The sequence below is a fragment of the Lepidochelys kempii genome, chromosome 5 (assembly GCF_965140285.1).
Source record: "Lepidochelys kempii isolate rLepKem1 chromosome 5, rLepKem1.hap1, whole genome shotgun sequence".
NCBI lineage: Eukaryota > Metazoa > Chordata > Testudines > Cheloniidae > Lepidochelys > Lepidochelys kempii.
Genome location: NC_136384.1, coordinates 52565107 through 52587076, shown reverse-complemented (window position 1 = coordinate 52587076; position 21970 = coordinate 52565107). Strand labels below are relative to the sequence as shown.

At 40.3% G+C, this 21970-nt stretch overlaps 1 protein-coding gene across 4 annotated transcripts in view; it reads right to left on the bottom strand.

Moving 5' to 3' along the window:
• Positions 1-21970, bottom strand: part of ATG10 (autophagy related 10) — a 143589-nt gene that overhangs the window by 18813 nt on the left and 102806 nt on the right. For all 4 annotated transcript variants that reach the window (XM_073344398.2, XM_073344400.2, XM_073344397.2 and 1 more), the window contains one exon: positions 15719-15816. In XM_073344398.2, the coding sequence (XP_073200499.2) occupies positions 15719-15816 (98 nt within the window). The remainder of the gene's footprint in view (positions 1-15718; positions 15817-21970) is intronic.

The following is a 21970-nucleotide window of genomic DNA, read 5'->3' as shown; positions in this document are numbered from 1 at the left end:
ACTTTAAAGGACACAGATGGTCAAGACCTGTTTAGTTTTTTTATCCAAATGACAATTTTCCCCATAGTACACGATGGAATGTTTGTAAACTCTGCTCTTTAGGACAGGACAATTGTTTTGTTCTTCACAGTGCCTAAGACAATGCATCACAATTCCTGATTGGGTCTTCTAGGAGCTATTGCAACACTAATAACAACATTGACCGAGAGGGAAGAATGGTACCTATTTAATTGCCAACCCCATTTCTGTAGCACATTAGTATTTCCCTAGAAGATCCAGAGAAAATCAAACCAGCCCAGCCTTGTGAAGCTTGATCTGATGAGCTCACAGCAATAAGTGGTTTCAGAGTAACAGCCGTGTTAGTCTGTATTCGCAAAAAGAAAAGGAGTACTTGTGGCACCTTAGAGACTAACTAATAAGTGGTGTGACTGCAAAATTAGGCTTAAAAGGCTAAAGCATTTTTTCCTTATAGAAATAAACACATCTCATAAGTTTGTAACTCAGTTGTAAAAGTTTTCAAAAGAGGGCTTTACAGTGGGAAAACTGGTATTCAATTATATTGTCACAATTGGCACCTCAGTCATTCTTTCAAGAAAATAAACAGATGACTCGTTGCATACTTGCCAAAATAAGATTAATTTAGTTGTCAACATTTTAGTAATCTTGCATGAAGTCTTAATTAATTACTATTTAAAATCTGTTCTGAAGTTAAGAGATTCATCTAATGTGTACAATTTGAAGATTCAACAAGCTGTGGAAGTATGGATGAGATGAGATATGAGCCAGATTTACTACCCTGATTAAGTAATGAGGAGTTAGGGGGGGAAATGATTTTAAAATCTCTCCCACCAGCATCTGACAAATATGTCTTAAAAAAGTTCATTTTATAATCCTATGAAATCTTGGAATCTGATAAAACTAAGGTTGAACAAAGGGATCTCAGGAAAGGAGATGACAAGCACACGTCTCACAAGATTTATTAACTAGAAGTATTACAACCAACAAAAAAAGAATGGTGTGCATTTCTATCTAAGTTTTGCCGTTTACAAAGAAGGCAAAGAGACCATTTAATATAACAGAGTAGAAGCACAAATGAGTATCATAACCTGGTGAAGCAAAATCTTTGCTGCAGTGATCAATAACAGGATGACCCATTTATCTCTGTCAAATACATATAGCACTGAAGTATGAATAAAGGTATCACTGAACCTTCATGTATGCTGTGTTGTAGCCGCTCTCAAATGAACACAGCAAAATAACAGACGAAAAACACCATATCGCTCTCTGTCTACCCTTCCAGTCCTTGTCCTCAAAGGAAACCTGCACAACACCTTCAAACAACGAGCCTGGGAGCTTAAATTCATACCATGGCTAGGCATTAAAAATCATGGACTGAAGACAGACACTGACACTGAAGTTAGACACTGGCACTAACCGCCCCCCCTCTCAGCTACCTTTTTTTCTTCCTCCCTTCCTTTTCTCCCCCTATGACTGACGAGGTGTTAACAGGCAACTTCACCTTGAACGGCCCCTTGAAATATGTGTTAACTATTTATGCTAAACAATCTATTCCACGTTGTATTTAGCTATGACACTCTGGTTATGTCTACGCTGCAGTTAGGCATCCACAGCTGGCCCATGCCAGCCCACTCAGACTCAGGGGCTGTTTAATTGTGATGTAGATGTTTGAGCTCTGGCTGTAGCCAAAGCTCTGGGACTCTCCCACCTCACAGGATCCTAGCGCCTGGGCTCCAGCCTGAACCCAAATATCTGCACTGCAATTAAACAATCCCTCAGCATGAGCCTTTTAGCCCAAGTCAGCTGGCACAGCTATGGCTGTCTAATATCAGTGTAGACATACCCACTGACATTTTCCAGACCTGAAAACATGTTCTCTAAGCTTGAAAGCTCGACTCTCTCATCAACAGAGGCTGGTCTATGCTGAGTTTACCTAGAAAAAAATTCCCCCATCCTTTCATCATGTCTAGCACTATCTGACTGGCTATGTGCATTACAGAGCTGCATTCTCTTTCTCCTTCTAAAGCATCATGAATTGGCTACTAGTGGAAATAGCACTTGCTGGACCAATGGTCAGAGGTGGTTTGGCAAATCTTATGTTCCTATGTAGAGAAAGAGGATGTTGATATTACTCATGGTAGCTCTTTTTTTTGTTTTTGTTTGATAGAATAAAATTAAGAGATGATGTTCTTTCTTTTATTAGAATCTCCGTCAAAGCTACCTCTTATAGTAAACTTTCCAAAATCAAGTAAAATAGGTGATGAAAAGTTCTAGAAAATTTCAGAGAACAATCCATCATCTGGATGGCTGTAGTCTGTCAACTGAAATCTTTTTCTGGAGAGGAGACATTTAGGAGAGAACAGTCCTTTGCAGGTATTACAGAAACTGAATCTCTGTGGAAAGAGATCTACAGTGAGCACTGATACCTAAATGGCCAGTAATGAAAACACCATTGCCAGAATGAAAGTTAAGAGGCGACCTTTCATCAGCTGTGGCAGTGCATCTCAACATTTTCAGCCTAGTGACCCCCTTATTTGAAGTAAAAAAAAAAATTTGTTTTGACCACCCCTTTCATTTATAACAAAAGTATCAGTGGTAAAAATAAGTCTATGTAACTTGTGTGTGCTTTGAGAGGTTGACAGAGAATACTTGACCTTGAAAAGTAAGGGTGTGCAGGGAGTGGAGGAAAGAGATTTCCTTAGCATTAGATTGCAATACAATTTTCAACACCACAAAACCCCCTTCCTGATTGCTTTTTGTGCCCCTTCCATCTGGGGGATTGTGACCCGTTGCCTGTAGCTCAGCGTTTCTCAACCATTCTCACTTCCCTCAGATTGTGCTAGCAAGTTCTCTCAACCTTTTCATGGGAATACATACATGCTGTAAGTGAGGATGAATGGTCTCCATTCACTTCCTGGATTGCAGGTCCCCTGAGGGAACAGGCACAGCAATGCAAGCGATCTGCAACCTGTATAATGCTGGAGAGATGACAGGAGGGTGGTGGAGCCACCCAGTTTTGCCCATAAAATGAGCAGGCCAAGACTGGGAAAGGGATGTGTTGATTTAGCATCAGAGGTGTCGTTCCTGTGGAGCCCTAACCAGTAGTTAGAATTGCCTTCCATATGACAAACACCATCTCCAGTGCAGCTATATCCCCAGGGGTGAATAGATGGGACAAACACCCCAGGCATTGGCAGGTGGGAATGTGGCCCAAATATATATAGCTGGAAGGTGTCATCTGTAGATATGTTGTTTCCAGACAATACAGCTATGACTTGAACCTCCATTCTGAAATTGAGCTACAGAAATATGCAAGGAACCCTCCACCCCTTTCCTTATGTATAAAACATTACTCGATCACATATGTGTACATTGCATTTTGTAATATTTATGCAGTTTTCTGAAGAATGGGTACATGCTACCGCTGATGTCAAAGGGACTTTTCCCATCAACTTCAATTTATCACAGAACATTTTAGCTTGAAATAAATATTCAGCTAAACTGCCCTTTCTTAGGCTTTATTTTCTGTAACTACTTTCCAATCTCTGCTGGTAAGACTGATATCTCCCTTCTCTCAGGAAGTAGTAATTCAAATAATTTCCCAAAAATATTAGCAGGGGACCCATAGCAACTGTTGATATGACTCAAAACGATTTAAAAGGCAATCTTAGCAGCCTTCTGTTAAGATACATTCTATGAAGCCTCCCCCACTTAGCAGAATCCCACAATATGGCAAGAAAGATTTGTATGTCTAAAAATAGCTACCTACACACATTTTTCAAGATGCCTGAGCCATGTTTTAAATCTTCCCAACTACAGTTTCAGCTAGATGTGCTTCTATAACACTACGAGTGTTCTGTTAAAAAGAGTTTAGAATCTTTTTAAAAAAATCACACCATTAACATCCCTGACACTTTAGAAATAATGTTTATTGATTTTTGTGTTAACACTGCCATAAACTAAGTGATGTAATGGACAGAATTATTGTACTATAAAGAACCTGTCTTTCAGATTCTTAACTACATATTGAAAAAGTGCAGATTGTGGATTAATGTAAAAATAGGCAAGTTCTGTGCTGCTATTTCGGAGATGAGTGTGGATAGAGACTTTTATATATGACAGAATAAAGCATATAACTGGGTGGTTACCACAGCCACATGCTAGGTACCAAGTTACAACCCTTACATATCAGGACATCACAACCCTTCTAATATCAGTGCAAAGAAATACTACAAAACAAATTAAGTTCCCTAATTATTATTATTAATTATTCTTATTATTATTTGAATAACAGCAGCATCCAGGTGTCTCAAAGAAGATCGGGCCTCAATTGCATTTGATGCTGCAACAACACGAAGAAGAAGATAGTCCCTGCCCCAAAGAGCTTACAATCAAAATAAATGTAACTTTTGTCTTCCTTGTACTACCCCAACTGTGTAAAAGACGTAAGCAGGGAAATGGTGATTCTGGGGAGGATTTTCTTAAACATTCAGCATTGGTCCATCTATGTTCCCACTGAAGTCAGTAGGAGTTGTCAGATTAACACTGAGCTCTTTGAAAATCCCACCTTCTATTTTTATCTCACATAGTTTAGACTTCTTTTCCCCTAATCTCACATGCATTTTTATATTATTATTTTGATTAATTAAAATCAAATACCAATAAGAAATCTCAATTTAAAATACACAGTGAAGATATTTAGGGCCTGATACAAAGCTTACTGAAGTCAAAGGGAGACTCTCAAGTGGCTTCAGTGAGCTTTGGATCAAGCCTTTAGTCTTTACTCATATATTGGGTTTCCATTAGTTAAATTTATCTATTCAGAACTAGGGTTTCTGCTCAATGCGCTGTCATAAAATAGACCGGGACATATTAGGACATACTTTTTTACTACTAACAACTATTGTTTCTTGGATTGTAAACTTTTCAGGCACGGTTCATCTTTTTGTTTGGTTTGTACAGTGCCAAGCAAAATGGGGCTCTAATTAATGACTGGGGCTCCAGGGTGCAATCATAATACAAATAATAATTTAATTTTGGTCCTGCCAGTTCTTTCCGATGAAAGTTCCGCTTTCCTCTTACTGCACCAGAAATAAAAAGTTAAGCCAGTAAGGCACTTTCCCCAAAATAAGTCAAAAGTGGAACAAAATGGGCTAAATCTTGAGAGGTGTTGTCCACTTGTAGTTCCTATAGCCACAGTGAGCTTCCATGATTAATGTGCAAGGGATGCCCTCAGCCTGGTGGACATGACTTGTTCCATGGACACAGGGTGCTTTCTCTTGAACTTTCAAATAAGATGAACAAGATCACAAGTTCTTAGTTCCATGTAAACAAAATTACAAGGCCCCTAGAGCTCCAATGGACTTTCTCAGAAGAGATTAGTAAAGAAAATCTATTGATTCAGATGAAAGGGAGAATACATTTTGGGGAAAACCAGGCATGGGAGAGATAATTAATTACTTAGGCATTATGGAAGCTTAAGATCTGTAACTTACAGGACAGGGCTGCTAATTCATCCACTTTTGTTGCAGAAATGTTAATAATAAAATATGTGAAATCAATTAAATAAATGAAAGCAAGTTTATTGTTACGGAAGATAAAGGGTAGAATTTTTTGAGAATTATATTAATATTTCAGATAAATTAATCACCATACCAACAGAGTATCTGAGACTGCCCTGATGAAGCATGAACTATGTGGAGGAGAAACAGCAGGGACACTATCAGTCCTAGTTCTATTAGCATTAGCATCTATACCTGGTACTTTTATTTTAAGGGTTATACAAGGTGGATCTTTAAATTAAAGTTCCAGCCTAGCAGAGGTCTTTTACTAGAACATCACATGGAGAACAATCATTTCCCATATTTAAAAATTTATTATAGTTTGAAAAATGGTGAACACACACTACAGGGGAAATACATTTTGAAGGAAAGTGTTTCTTCAGAGATCACTATTCTTAAGCTAGACCACTGAGTTTATCTTTTCTGCATGGCTTTGAAAGAGGGGCCCAGGAAAAAGCAGCTTTGTGAGAGCGGCAGAATAAAGGGGGGAAAAAATACAATTGTTGGACACATTTCAGTTTTAAGGATCTCGAAGTGTTTTAAAAACTTCTGGAAGGGAAACATTGATGGAAGAAGATCTAAACTCAGAGCAGAGGAGCCACCATGGAGTTACATGGTTTAGATTTGCTCTGTTTTGGTAAACTATTGTAATGACTGTGGACACCACAATGCCCTGAATGTCAGCACTGTGGTGACAGCAGCTGGTGCACCTAATTAGATTCTGGGATGCTAAGCAAAAGGCTGCAATCAGGGGAATTTGTCATATACCCACATGTTCTTTTGTTGCTTGTCCTGTTGGTGGGAAGGAGTGCCTAGCACAATGCTGCTTTAGTGTATTTTCTGATGGGGCATAGAGAGGGTAGGAGCAGAGGGGTCTGAACAGCTTTATTAATCATAAAAAAAATCAATAAATTCCACAATCCCCCCCACCTTCATATTCATGAGTCAGTTCTAAGATTTTTAGACAATGTCTGTAGGACCTTCAAATCATCCAGTGTTGTTCCAGTTTTATAGGGCAGTTTTTCAACTGTTTGAGTCCCCTTTGACAACAAGGCAAATTGATTTCTATCCTTGGATGTTTGATTTTACATTCCATCATCACTAAACATTGATTAAGCCTTAATGCATAAACTTTCTTGTGCTTATGACTTTGTTTTTCAAGAGAAGGTCAGGGTTTATTACAATGTCATACTCTGAAAAGAAAAACCACTTGGTTACTGTTGACACATTTGCTACTGATTGCTATCAGCATGCTTCTTCATCAGAATTTGTTTCTTGTTTGTTTTAAAATGGGAATGAGGGGTGGATTTTAAACCAGACCACACGGCAAACAAAATCACCCATATTGTCCCTTCAACAAAAAATATATTTCTAGAGTTTGGAAAATTTATTTCCAGTTTTAAAGACTAAGCAATTTCTAAATATTTCTGTATCATCTGAATGGTAATACCTTGTGTGAGGTGTTAAAGAACTGCTTCTGCCAGAGCCCATGTGAGAGTTGGGGTGATCTCTGGTAAGCTTATAGCAGGCATGTAGATTCTTTTATTGTTTTTATTATATCTTCTCTGTAATGCTTTTTACTTTAAAAATAAAGTTGGCTTGCAGAAAGAACGATGTGTGGTATCTATAACTGTGGAGATTCACACTGTTAAGTTTCTAAAGAAAAAGCAAGCCGGTGTACTTCAACAGCCTGTCTATACCAGAATAACACAGTAAAAACAGGGCATTTTGTGGCCTGGAAATACCCCAGTCAGAAAGAAATAAAACAAGAAAAGCAATGGTGTGGAAGCTTGAAAGCCTGCGAAATGGTGACCTTGCAGAATCACTGCAGGGAAATACAGGTGCAGTTGCCCTGAACCGTAACAGGTAATATGTAGTCAAATTTACAACCAGACACACAGACTTCAAACTAAAATGTGATTTGGTCCTCTCTACAGAATGAACAACAAGGAGTCCTTGTGGCACCTTAGAGACTAACAAATGTATTTGGGCATAACCTTTTGTGGGCTAAAACCCAATTCATCAGATGCATGGAGTGAAAAATACATTAAGCAGTATAAATATTACAGCACATGAAAAGATGGGAGTTGCCTTACCAAGGGGGGGGGGGCACTGCTAACGAGGTGTCATGGTTCCTCCCCCACTCTGAACTCTAGGGTACAGATGTGGGGACCTGCATGAAAACTCCTAAGCTTACTTTTACCAGCTTAGGTTACAACTTCCCCAAGGTACAAATTAATTTTATCTTTTGTCCTTGGAATAACCACTGCCACCACCAAACTCTAACTGGATTTACTGGGAAACGTAGTTTGGACACGTCTTTCCCCCCAAAATCCTCCCAACCCTTGCACCCAACTTCCTGGACAAGGTTTGGTAAAAAGCCTCACCAATTTGCATAGGTGACCACAGACCCAAACCCTTGGATCTGAGAACAATGAAAAAGCATTCAGTTTTCTTACAAGAAGACTTTTAATAGAAATAGAAGTAAATAGAAGTAAAGGAATCACCCCTGTAAAATCAGGATGGTAGGTACCTTACAGGGTAATTAGATTCAAAACATAGAGAATCCCCCTAGGCAAAACCTTAAGTTACAAAAAAGACACACAGACAGAAATAGTCATTCTATTCAGCACAATTCTTTTCTCAGCCATTTAAAGAAATCATAATCTAACGCATACCTAGCTAGATTACTTACTAAAAGTTCTAAGACTCTATTCCTGTTCTATCCCTGGCAAAGCAGCATACCAACAGACACAGACCCTTTGTTTTTCTCCCTCCTCCCAGCTTTTGAAAGTATCTTGTCTCCTCATTGGTCATTTTGGTCAGGTGCCAGCGAGGTTACCTTTAGCTTCTTAACCCTTTACAGGTGAGAGGATTTTTCCTCTGGCCAGGAGGGATTTTAAAGGGGTTTACCCTTCCCTTTACATTTATGACACGAGGCCAATTAATTAATTTGAGTGACCCCCCCCCCAACTTGGTAAGGCAACTCCCATCTTTTCATGTGCTGTAATATTTATACTGCTTACTGTATTTTTCACTCCATGCATCTGATGAAGTGGGTTTTAGCCCACAAAAGGTTATGCCCAAATACATTTGTTAGTCTCTAAGGTGCCACAAGGACTCCTCATTGTTTTTTGCTGATACAGACTAACACAGCTACCACTCTGAACTTTCAGGTGACACTGTAAATAAGAACTGGGATTGTTTAGTCTGCAGAAGAGAAGAATGAGGGGGGATTTGATAGCTGCTTTCGACTACCTGAAGGGGGATGTATCTAGACTGTTCTCAGTGGTATCAGATGACAGAACAAGGAGTAATGGTCTCAAGCTGCAGTGGGGGAGATTTAGGTTGGATGTTAGGAAAAACTTTCACCAGGAGTGTAGTGAAGCACTGGAATGGGTTAACTAGGGAGGTGGTGGAATCTCCTTCCTTAGAAGTTTTCAAGGTCAGGCTTGACAAAGCCCTCGCTGGGATGATTTAGTTGGGGATTGGTCCTGCTTTGAGCAGGGGGTTGGACTAGATGACTTCCTGAGGTCCCTTCCAACCCTGAGACTCTATGATTCTATGAAGCGGGCAGCATTATTTCCCATACATGTAAACAAACTTGTTTGTCTTAGCGATTGGCTGAACAAGAAGTAGGACTGACTGGACTTGTAGTTTTATATTGTTTTATTTTTGAGTGCAGTTATGAAAAAAAATTCTACATTTGTAAGCTGCACTTTCACAATAAAGAGACTGCACTGCAGTACTTGTATGGGGTGAATTGAATACTATTTCTTGTCTTTTTTTACAGTGCAAATATTTGTAATAAAAATAAAGTGTGCACTGTACATTTTGTATTGTGTGTTGTACTTGAAAACATCCACAAATATTTAAATACAAGGTATTCTAATTATTGTTTAACAGTGTGATTAAAACTGTGATTAATCACAATTATTTTTTTAATCTCATGATTAATTGGGATTAATTTTCTTAATTGTTTGACAGCCCTAGTCTCTGTGTATCTACCCAAAACTGCACTGGCTTTTTTAATTGAATATCGCAATGTCAAATGGGTGTGTCTTTTCCAGCCATCTATCACCATTATGGTCTTTTTTCTTTATCACTGTTTTTAAGCTTCTCCCTCCACTGAAAATGTTTTTTAGATTATTTCCCTCCAGTTGTATTAGCTTGCATTTTTTCAGGTTGAGTCTCATTTTGTTACCTTCTGCTAATATTTCTAATCTCTCCAGGACCCTTTGTATTATTTCTCTGTTCTTGCTATATTTACAGCTCCTCCCAAGTTAGCATATCCGTCAGTGTCACAGACATACTGTTTATTCTCTTCCACTTTATCAATAAAGATGTTAAGTAAGACTGATTTAGTATTAATCCCCATGGTACCTCTCAAACTGGGAATATAACTAACGGATTTAACAATTCATTTTAAACAACAATAATGCTAGAAGAAACAAAATGTAGGACAAAGGAACATTCCTCTGTGATGGAATGAAAATCTGCAGATTTGGGATTTCGAAGGATGACGCTGTAACATTGTCAAGAATGGTTACACATCAGAAAGCAGGTCTGGGATTCTGTTCTGGTTTAAACTCAGAAAGAGAATTCAGTTGAGATAGAGCTGAGGAAAGCTTTGTTTGCTTACAGCTCAAGATAAGTACAATGGAATTATGTTTGGAGACACCGAGCTTCCAGGAAGGAATGGATTTCAAGAATCCACTCATTCTAATAAAGATGAGAAGGGACTATTTCCTGAAATATAAGAACTGGTGGGAAATACTGGTATAAGATACCCGTGAAAACACTCAACAAATTAACACTAAACTTTTTAGGACGTAATCATGTGATGTCTGCACCTCCATTACTGACTTTAACAGAAGCCAAAATTAGAGTTGGCAACAATTCTGAAAAAGCATCAGTAATCCATAAATACTACTTAATTTTCTTGTCATTGCCACATTAAGTCACTTCCAATTCACACAGATCTTACCAGGTGTGCTAAATTGATGTCATTATGAGCCATCAGGAAATACCCACAGAGACCTGTAGCAACATTTAGAAGTTTCGTTAAACAGCTGTGTGTTTGTATAATTGATTTGTATTATTTAAAACGGGAGCAGTTAAAGCAACTTATCGGGTGATGTAGAAAAGGGATGACTGAAAATTCCAGGGAGATTTAGTACGGAAGAAAGCCAATCACTGGAACTTCAGATGGCAGATTTAAAGATTATTACAAGAGGAAGTGCAATTAAATCATCACAGTTTATCAACTATCATTATAAACCACGATGCAACTTATCGAGCTAATTTATTTATGAATATGCAATAAAAACAGGCTAGTCAATAAAAAATATTTCAAGATAATTCCTCAGCAAGTGAACATGACTTCCCATAATGAATCTAAAGTAACTGAAATTAGTTTAAAGGTTACCTTAACCATATGCTCCAACATCCTAGTCATTACAGCTATACTCTTACAGGCCTGATTCATATCTCGGGTGCTGGTTTCAGATATATGCCTGCATTTAATCACACAGCTTGTAAATCACTGACATTGCATCACATATGTGCAAAGTATAGCAGCAAGATTTTTTAAGACTCCTAGAATACAAGCCCCAGTTTCTTAAAATGGAGCTGAATCCTAAATATGTAAAACAAATGAAGCTTGATATGACTTCCTACTACTAGTAGTATATCAACTACTGAATCCAAAATATCAAAATTAGCCCTAGTTTGAATTCAAATAGCATTGTGAACCAGCTGTGATTTGCTCAAATTTTGTTCATGTTGGAATGGTGAATGGTTCATAGAACTTTTTCTGATTTATCTGAGTACCATGAACTTTCTCTGATTGCTGTTCATGGCATATTGAGAGTTTTGAGTTTGATTTGGTGAGATAGCATATGACATCCACCAAGTGAACTGTGTCCCTAACTAGTTAAATCTATCTCATGTGATCAAGTGTGTCAGCCCAGATAAGCAGACAGAGAAGGGTGCATGTCGGTTCAACTCTCAGATCCAGAAAAGACTTTCTTGTAGTCCTAGCTCTTGTTTTGGTGTTAAGACTAGCAGGCAATTGCTTAGTATGTTTATTACCTTCTGCAATTCCTTTGTGAATAGTCTTATTTGTATGGTAGTTTTTTATATTTGGTCTGGCATACCTATCTCCCAGTTTTACAAGGGGAAATGTTTGTTACAGCGGAGGTAGCTGGCACTAAAAAGATGTGATAGTGTTGGCAACACCACTAACTACCCTGGTTCCTTCCCTCCCACTTGACTCCCATTGTTTTTCAATCAGACCAAAGGAGGCTGAATAATGTGTTAATGAGCCCTCAACACTCAGCTTCTCTCTGGATTAATCTAAAATTAACACCACCACACATAGAAATCTGCTCTTCCTGCAGGCTCTCACTCATAGCCATACACAGAAAGGAGGGACTCAGCAGGATCAGTACCCCATTTCACAACCAGGGTGCAGCTGGAGACTTTGAACCAAGTTCATTACTTCTGTGAAGTGGTGCAACCATGCTGAATTCAATGGAATTCCAGTCTTAAACCAGTGGCAAACTCAGCCTTAGGGAGAACATATTGCACAGAAAATTAATGGAACTATTAAAATATATATCCAAAACAATTAATAGTCTTATTGGTGGGGCTTAGCCCCTAATTGCCAGCAATCCCGGTATCACACTGATGTCTGAATTCCCTTGAGCCATCACCTTGAGGCCCATAGTCTGTATTATTCCTGAAAAGAGAGTTAAACTCATTCTGCAATTTCCCTATTTCATAGGAAATCACCTTAGTATTATATTCAATTAATATCTTGCTGCTATAACTGTCTCTGTTTTGCAAAATGGTTTCCCCTGATATTTAAGTTGGCTCTTGACACTGGACTAAGATGTAGTGTATTATTCCTGGAAAGATGCCACAAAGACATTAGCTTCAATGCATAGCATATTTTACCAGCCAAAAAGCCTGTTACCACAAGCCTGTGTGTATGTGCATGTTTCATGCACAACATTTGATGTTCTATATCTCCAGGCAGTTTTATTTCATTGCTCCTTTACAGGTAAAAATCATCTTTGCTTTTGGCTTCTGTCACGGAGTGTGAGGGAATCAGGGCCCTGCACCTCCCACTTCCTGCAATTCACCCTGACTCTCAGCCAGCCAATAAAACAGAAGGTTTATTAGACAGGAACACAGTCCAAAACAGAACTTGTAGATATAGAAAACGGGACCCCTCAGTCAGATCCATCTTGTGGGGTAGGGAGCTCAGACCCCGGTGCTGGACCTACCTCCGTTTCCCCAGCCAGCTCCAAACTGCAACCCCCTCCAGCAGTCTCACCCAGCCACACACCCTGGTTCCTCCTCCAGCCTTTGTTGTTTCCCGGGCAGAAGGTGTCACCTGGCCCTGGCCCCGACCCCAACCCCCTCCTGGGCTCAGATTACGTGCTCACATATCATCCCTCAAGGGGAAGTCACAACCAGATATCCCACCACCATCCAGCACCAATGCAGACAGTACCAGTTGTCACGGTTCCTCCCCCACTCTGAACTCTAGGGTACAGATGTGGGGACCTGCATGAAAAACCTCCTAAGCTTATCTTTACCAGCTTAGGTCAAAACTTCCCCAAGGTACAAAATATTACACCTTGGACGGGCCGCTACCACCACCAAACTAATACTGGTTACTGGGGAAGAGCTGTTTGGACGCGTCCTTCCCCCCAAAATACTTCCCAAAACCTTGCACCCCACTTCCTGGACAAGGTTTGGTAAAAAGCCTCACCAATTTGCCTAGGTGACTACAGACCCAGACCCTTGGATCTTAAGAACAATGAACAATCCTCCCAACACTTGCACCCCCCATTTCCTGGGAAATGTTGGATAAAAAGCCTCACCAATTTGCATAGGTGACCACAGACCCAAACCCTTGGATCTGAGAACAATGAAAAAGCATTCAGTGTTTTACAAGAAGGCTTTTAATACAAAATAGAAGTAAATAGAAATAAAGAAATCCCCCCTGTAAAATCAGGATGGTAGATATCTTACAGGGTAATTAGATTCAAAAACATAGAGAACCCCTCTAGGCAAAACCTTAAGTTACAAAAAAGATACACAGACAGAAATAGTTATTCTATTCAGCACAATTCTTTTCTCAGCCATTTAAAGAAATCATAATCTAACACATACCTAGCTAGATTACTTACTAAAAGTTCTAGGACTCCATTCCTGTTCTGTCCCTGGCCAAGACGACTACAGACAGACACAGACCCTTTGTTTCTCTCCCTCCTCCCAGCTTTTGAAAGTATCTTGTCTCCTCATTGGTCATTTTGGTCAGGTGCCAGCGAGGTTACCCTTAGCTTCTTAACCCTTTACAGGTGAGAGGAGCTTTCCCCTGGCCAGGAGGGATTTCAAAGGGGTTTACCCTTCCCTTTATATTTATGACACCAGTAAAACTCCCACGCGACATTCCCAGGTCAATACTCCCCACTCCCTACTTCGTCACGGCTTCCATTATTCTAATTTTACACAGTACATACATATTCTGTCACTGAAACTTCCTTTATTCTCAGAAACATTTCTATTACAATTTACTCCTCCTATATAGCCGTAGGTGTGGCATACACTGTTCTTTTCACAAAAGATTTGATTGTGGCTTTAAGCAACAGCCCACGGGTATGGGAAGTGTTGAGGTGCAGCACCTAGGAAGGCACATTGCTTATGGAGTGCACACAGCAGAGGCTTCTGCTACGCATTTATACAGGTTATAGCATGCACTCGTTCTACACGCCAGGACAGCTCTGTTGGAAAGTACAGGAAAGGGCCTGTTCCACGCCTAGCCCTAAGGGGTTCCTAGCACTGTTGCTGGCATTAGAGCCTCAGGTCCTTGTGCACTGGGAATGCAAGGACTGAGGGTGATCCTAGCTCTGTCAAATAAGCGTAAGGGAAGGCAAATTGCACTGTTCTCACCCAATGCAGAACTAGTCACTATCCAGCTTTAAATGAGGAGAATTTACAGCTTGAACTGTGATATCCACAGGAGAAGACCAGGTTATCTGCTACTAGATTTTATTAAATTCTGATTTGCTCATCCTTAGTCTGCAGTGGACAGGTCCCACTAACTAATGCATTGACTACAGGTACTTATTAACAGCTGTATTTTGCAAACTCACAGGCAATACCTAGAAGTGCACAACAAACAGCATACATACAATCTCAGTTGGGGTCTCCCAAGCACTGCTGTGATACAAAGAATGAGAATAGTTTGGGACTGTGCAACCATGAACATAGTTCAAATTCCCATGCCTGTGCATCTTTTATGAATGTGATTCATTATTGTTTGTTACTTGTATTATGATAGCATCTAGAGGCCCCAGCTGAGATCAGGGCTTCACTGAGCTAGGCACTGTACAAACACAGAGTAAGAGCGAGTCCTTGCCCTCAAGAGTTTATACTTAAATAGACAAGACAGACAAAAGGATGGGGCGGAGGTGGGGATGAGGTAGCAAGTAGTATTCTCCTAATTCTACAGTGGCGAACTGAGACATGGAGATTCTACAATAATACAGACACTAAATAACATGTTGAAGGTTATATAGGAGGCCTGTGGCAAAGCCAGAAACTGAATCCAGATCTCCTGAGTCCTGCTTAGAGCCTTACCACAAGGCCCATCCTTGTCATGCACAATCTAGACCATTTTCTAGAGGGCAATTATTGGATTCTCGAGAAAAGACCATAACTGTATTGGAACAATACTAATTCTAGTGACTTTTAATGCCATTTAAAATATAGGCGGTTTGATCACCTTTAACAGAGGATAGTAAAACAAGTAACACGTATAGTATTGAGCTACTTTTTCTTTTAAAACACTGACTTCAATTAAGTACTGACTTTTAAACACATTAGTCAGCAATAACAGATTATTTGACTAACAAACTAACTTTGTCCTTCAATTTTACAAATTATTAGTTTATTTTGAATAGAAAGTTACACTTCAGTCTTCTTGATAACATAATTAGTAGCCAACCTGTGAATCACTGCACAATACACACAAAGCCTCTTCTATTTTAATCGGTGAATCTAATGCTATCTAGTCTCTTGGTAAATGAATTCCATACTGTAAAAGAACAGTAGCATCTAACCTGTTGTGTAATGGTGTCCCAGGGCCCCTCCAGTAGACGAGCCCGGTAGCATTCATGAACGCCTTCCCAAATTTCATCTAGAGTTAAAGGTCTTCCATCTGTAAAAAGACACACAATACTCTCACAGTGATCTTGTATTAAATATATAGAATGCTTCATATAAACCTGAAAAATACTGATTATCTGAAGATCAAAACAGACATGACAACAGCAAAAACAACTGGTCAAATTCTGTGCCAGTAATTCCCAAGTAGCACAGCTCAAATCCTGATCTGTATGTGCACTTAAAATTATGCCTTACACTATCTGCTGCTCAGTTTCCCTACATGTAAAATGGAGAGAATAATTTAGCTAACACACTATAAGATAGCTGTGAGGCTAATTTATGTTGTGTAAAGCTGAGCTCCTTGAACCAATGATATATAAGAGCAAAATATTTTTATTATCAAATATTTTACAAATACAAATAAATCATGAATGAGAAACAAAATTACATAAACAAAAGGTTAATACTTTTTAGTGTTCTGCAGACTTTTTTCCCTACTGTATTCATACAGTATTTACTATGTTACTTGTGGAGTTAAAATAGAATTATGATATAAGATTAGTGTCAAGCACTTTGAAAATAAGCATGTCAATTTTATCTCAATATTTGTTTTTGACAAATAGCAATAGAATATTTTGATCTATTTCCAATAAGTAGCTTCATCTTGGCATTTATCAGGTGTCAGAAGACCATTATCCTGTGATAAATAGTGCTAATCCACTGACATTTTCGTGTCTGTAAAATGAACAAGATTTATTCATCCAATTAACATTTGAATGCCATGTTTAGATACAAGTAAAAATCCAGCTACTTACAGCCTCTCTTTTATCTTATTTTCTGCACATATTTAGAAAACAGTACTAAATTCTACTCTGACATACGCACTATACACCAGTAGCATCAAAACATGTGGCAAATTAATCATTTGAGGAGCTAACCATATCCAGTAAGTATACTTTGCCATCCTCAAGAACATGTGGCTTGTCAGCCCATCATACCCTCTGTCTTGTGATGACAGAGCATTAGACTACAGTGAGTTTGGTCAACAGTTGACATTAAAGAGAAGTTTGTTAATATATGCTTCTTAAATTTGTTCTAACTTTGGAAGGATTAATGTATGCTCTTAAATCGCATCCTCTATGCAGCTATTACAAGGCTCCATGGCAACTTATTTTCCACATCTTTCAGCCAAATTGAAGGTACAAATGCAAAATCTAGGATATCCTAGATTTGTGACACACTAGTGTAGGACTTTAATGCACATCTAGGTTTCTATATTATACTCCCACCCTGGTATCTGTGAATCTTCAATGTGATACTTGAGCACCTTGAGATCCCAAAATCACTGAATAGATTACTCTGATTCTAAATGGATTTACTCTGCTTTAGTATTATGGAAACACTAGTCGAATATCCATAGTTAAGAATTAGCTGAATTTTGCACTTAAAGCAAGATGCCAAACACTTTATGTATAAAAAAAATGCAGCATATTCTCCCAAAATTATAGCACTTAATCTTTGAGTTACAGAATACATTTTTGACAAATTACAAATCCATTAATTAAATTGAATTAAAATTAATTTTAAAATGTGTCCTTTTAAAAATTTAGCAGCTGATGTCAGTCATGGTTTAGCCTGAAAGAACTCAGTAATGAAAAAACAGACTCTTCAAGCTTCCCATATAATTAACTCACTGAAGTCTTGTGTATAGACCATATTTGAAAAATATTTTTTAGGATTAATGGTCATACTTTGCCATTATTCTACATAACTGAAAGTTTTTCCTTCAGCAGAGACTAAAGAATAACATTCTACTTCAGGTTTCAGAGTAGCAGCTGTGTTAGTCTGTATCCACAAAAAGAAAAGGAGTACTTGTGGCACCTTAGAGACTAATACATTTATCTGAGCTTAAGCTTTCGTGAGCTACAGCTCACTTCATTGGATGCATGCAGTGGAAAATACAGTAGGGGGATTTTATATACACAGAGAACATGAAACAATGGGTGTTACCATATACACTGTAATGAGAGTGATCAGGTAAGGTAAGCTTTACCAGCAGGAGAGAAAAAAAACCTTTTGCAGTGATAATCAAGGTGGGCCATTTCCAGAAGTTGACAAGAACGTGTGAGGAACAGTAGGGGGAAAAATAAACCTGGGGAAATAGTTTTACTTTGTGTAATGACACATCCACTCCCAGTCTTTATTCAAGCCTAATTCAATGGTGTCCAGTTTGCAAATTAATTCCAATTCAGCAGTCTCTCACTGGAGTCTGTTTTTGAAGTTTTTTTGTTGTAATATTGCGACTTTTAGGTCTGTAATTGAGTGACCAGAGAGATTGAAGTGTACTCGGACTGTTTTTTGAATATTATAGTTCTTGACGTCTGATTTGTGTCCATTTATTCTTTTACGTAGAGACTGTCCAGTTTGGCCAATGTACATGGCAGAGGGGCATGTCTCTAAGATGCCACAAGTACTCCTTTTCATTCTACTTCAGATAATTCCGCCAAGAATTGTTCTCTTTCAAACAGCTGCCATCTCCTATTGCTGGGACTGAAGCCAGAGGCTGTCCTTGGGCACAGATGGCCACTTCCTCCATTTTCCTCCACTTACCATATTCCTCTCTGCCTGCTGACAGTGCAGGGGGCCATTGTCTTCCCCACTTTGTCTGAATTACCACTAGGAACAATTGGAGGCAGTAGCTATTTTGAAAGAGGGCATCTTAACAGAGGGAAGCCTGTGGCCTCAGTCCCACTGATAATAAGAGAGACGGTGGACATGTGGAAGGAGAAACTTTCAGTAAAGAAGACTAATGGTAAAAATTACCATTAATTCTAAATATTTGTTTTCAAAAACTACCCATAGCACCAAGTTTATTCTGGGACAACAAACACTAAAATACTTCAATCATAAACATATATGGTTGTTTCATGGTACCACTACTGGGCAGAGTGAAGGCTATTTGAATGCCCAAACTGTGCATTTCTGTACCTTAACATATTTTGATTTATATTTAACCTTGTCTGAATTTCCTGCATTGTTTTGTAACAATTACACCATCCCCGTAACGTATTTTACACTAAATTACTCTTAACGTTAACTCCATTTTAATATAGTTCGTCTGGGAATTGATAAAGATGGCATAGCTGCAGTTAGCCATTGTTTTCCCCATAAGCTCCTACCTTAATTTACCAGTCAAGGTCTGCTGAATGATAGGGCATCTTCTCAATGGTGCCCTAAATCAGCCAGGTGATTCCCCTTGTTTGATCTGGCAGCCAGAAGGAATAGGTTATCAAGCATTTAATGGATATGAGGACCAGCTGTGTCAGTGGGAAGAATTAGTGCCTGAAAGTCTGGCAATCTTCTCTCATAAATATCTAAACTATGGGAGGATGCAGCATGACTGACCAGAGAATTGTTCTGGTAGAACGTAATTTGGGACAGAGGAAGGTGTTTATAGTATCAGGGTATATCTACACTACGAAATTAGGTCGAATTTATAGAAGTCAGTTTTGTAGAAAGCGTTTTTATACAGTTGATTGTGTGTGTCCCCACACAAATGCTCTAAGTGCATGTAGTCGGGGGAGTGTGTCCACAGTACCGAGGCAACCATCGACTTCCAGAGCATTGCACTGTGGGTAGCTATCCCACAATTCCCGCAGTCTCCGCCACCCATTTGAATTCTGGGTAGAAATCCCAGTGCCTGATGGGGCTAAAACTTTGTCGCGGGTGGTTCTGGGTACATATCGTTATGTCCCCCTTCCCTCCCTCCCTCCATGAAAGCAAGGGCAGACAATCGTTTTGCGCCTTTTTTCTTGAGTTACCTGTGCAGACGCCACACCACGGCAAGCATGGAGCCCGCTCAGCTAACCGTCACCGTATGTCTCCTGGGTGCTGGCAGACGCGGTACTGCATTGCTACACAGCAACAGTTTATTGCCTTTTGGCAGCAGACACTGCAGTATGACTGGTAGCCGTCGTCGACGTAGTCCAGGGTGCTCTTTTAAACGACCTCGATGAGGTCAGGGGCGCCTGGGCAAACATGGAAGTGATTCAGCCAAGTCATTTCCCTTTTAAGTTTTGTTTCATGGCGATTCAGTCTTTTAATCTGCAGCCAGCAGAAGACGATGGCCAGCAGTCATACTGCACCGTCTTCTGCCGAGCACTCAGGAGATGACAATGGCTAGCGGTCGTACTGCACAGACTGCTGCCAGCAAGATGTATAAAGATAGATGAAGTGGATCAAAACAAGAAATAGACCAGATCTGTTTTCTATTAATTTTCTCCTCCCTCCCTCCGTGAAATCAACGGCCTGCTAAACCCAGTTTTGAGTTCTATCCTTGAGGTTTGGAGTTCTATCCTTGAGGGGGCCATTTGTTTCTTGCAAAGCCATCCCTTTTGTTGATTTTAATTCCCTGTAAGCCAACCCTGTGAGCCATGTCGTCTGTCGCCCCTCCCTCCGTCAGAGCAATGGCAGACAATCGTTCCGCGCCTTTTTTCTGTGCAGACGCCATACCATGGCAAGCATGGAGCCCGCTCAGATCACTTTGGCAATTAGGAGCACATTAAACATCACGCATTATCCAGCGGTATATGCAGAACCAGACCCTGGCAAAGTGAAACTGGGCAAGTAGGCGATGTCAGCGTGGTGACGAGAGTGATGAGGACATGGACACAGACTTCTCTCAAAGCACGGGCCCTGGCAATGTGGGCATCATGGTGCTAATGGGGCAGGTTCATGCAGTGGAATACCAATTCTGGGCTTGGGAAACAAGCACAGACTGGTGGGACCGCATAGTGTTGCAGGTCTGGGACGATTCCCAGTGGCTGCGAAACTTTTGCATACATAAGGGCACTTTCATGGAACTTTGACACTTGCTTTCCCCTGCCCTGAGGCGCAAGAATACCAAGATGAGAGCAGCCCTCACAGTTCAGAAGCGAGTGGCAATAGCCCTGTGGAAGCTTGCAACGCCAGACAGCTACCAGTCAATCGGGAATCAATTTGGAGTGGGCAAATCTACTGTGGGGGCTGCTGTGATGCAAGTAGCCAATGCAATCAAAGATCTGCTGATATCAAGGGTAGTGATCCTGGGAAATGTGCAGGTCATAGTGGATGGCTTTGCTGCAATGGGATTCCCTAACTGTGGTGGGGCCATAGACGGAACCCATATCCCTGTCTTGGCAATGGACCACCAAGCCGGCAAGTACATAAACCGCAAGGGGTACTTTTCAATAGTGCTGCAAGCACTGGTGGATCACAAGGGATGTTTCACCAACATTTACATGGGATGGCCGGGAAAGGTACATGACGCTCACATTTTCAGGAACTCTGGTCTGTTTCAAAAGCTGCAGGAAGGGACTTTATTCCCAGGCCAGAAAATAACCGTTGGGGATGTTGAAATGCCTATAGTTATCCTTGGGGACCCAGCCTACCCCTTAATGCCATGGCTCATGAAGCTGTACACAGGCAGCCTGGACAGTAGTCAGGAGCTGTTCAACTACAGGCTGAGCAAGTGCAGAATGGTGGTAGAATGTGCATTTGGATGTTTAAAAGCACGCTGGCGCAATTTACTGACTCGGGTAGACCTAACCGAAACCAATATTCCCACTGTTATTACTGCTTGCTGTGCGCTCCACAATATCTGTGAGAGTAAGGGGGAGACGTTTATGGCAGGGTGGGAGGTTGAGGCAAATCACCTGGCTGCTGGTTACGTGCAGCCAGACACCAGGGCAGTCAGAAGAGCACAGGAGGGCGCAGTGTACATCAGAGAAGCTTTGAAAACCAGTTTCATGACTGGATAGGCTACGGTGTGAAAGTTCTGTTTGTTTCTCCTTGATGAAACCCCCCGCCCCTTGGTTCACTCTACTTCCCTGTAAGCTAACCACCCTCCCCTCCTCCCTTCGATCACCACTTGCAGAGGCAATTAAGTCATTGTTGCTTCACATTCATGCATTCTTTATTAATTCATCACATAAATAGGAGGATAACTACGAAGGTAGCCCAGGAGGGGTGGTGGAGGAGGGAAGGACAAGGCCACACAGCACTTTAAAAGTTTAAAACTTTAAAACTTATTGAATGCCAGCCTTCTGTTGCTTGGGCAATCCTCTGGGATGGAGTGGCTGGGTGGCTGGAGGCCCCCCACCGCGTTCTTGGGCGTCTGGGTGAAGAGGCTATGGAACTTGGGGAGGAGGACGGTTGGTTACACAGGG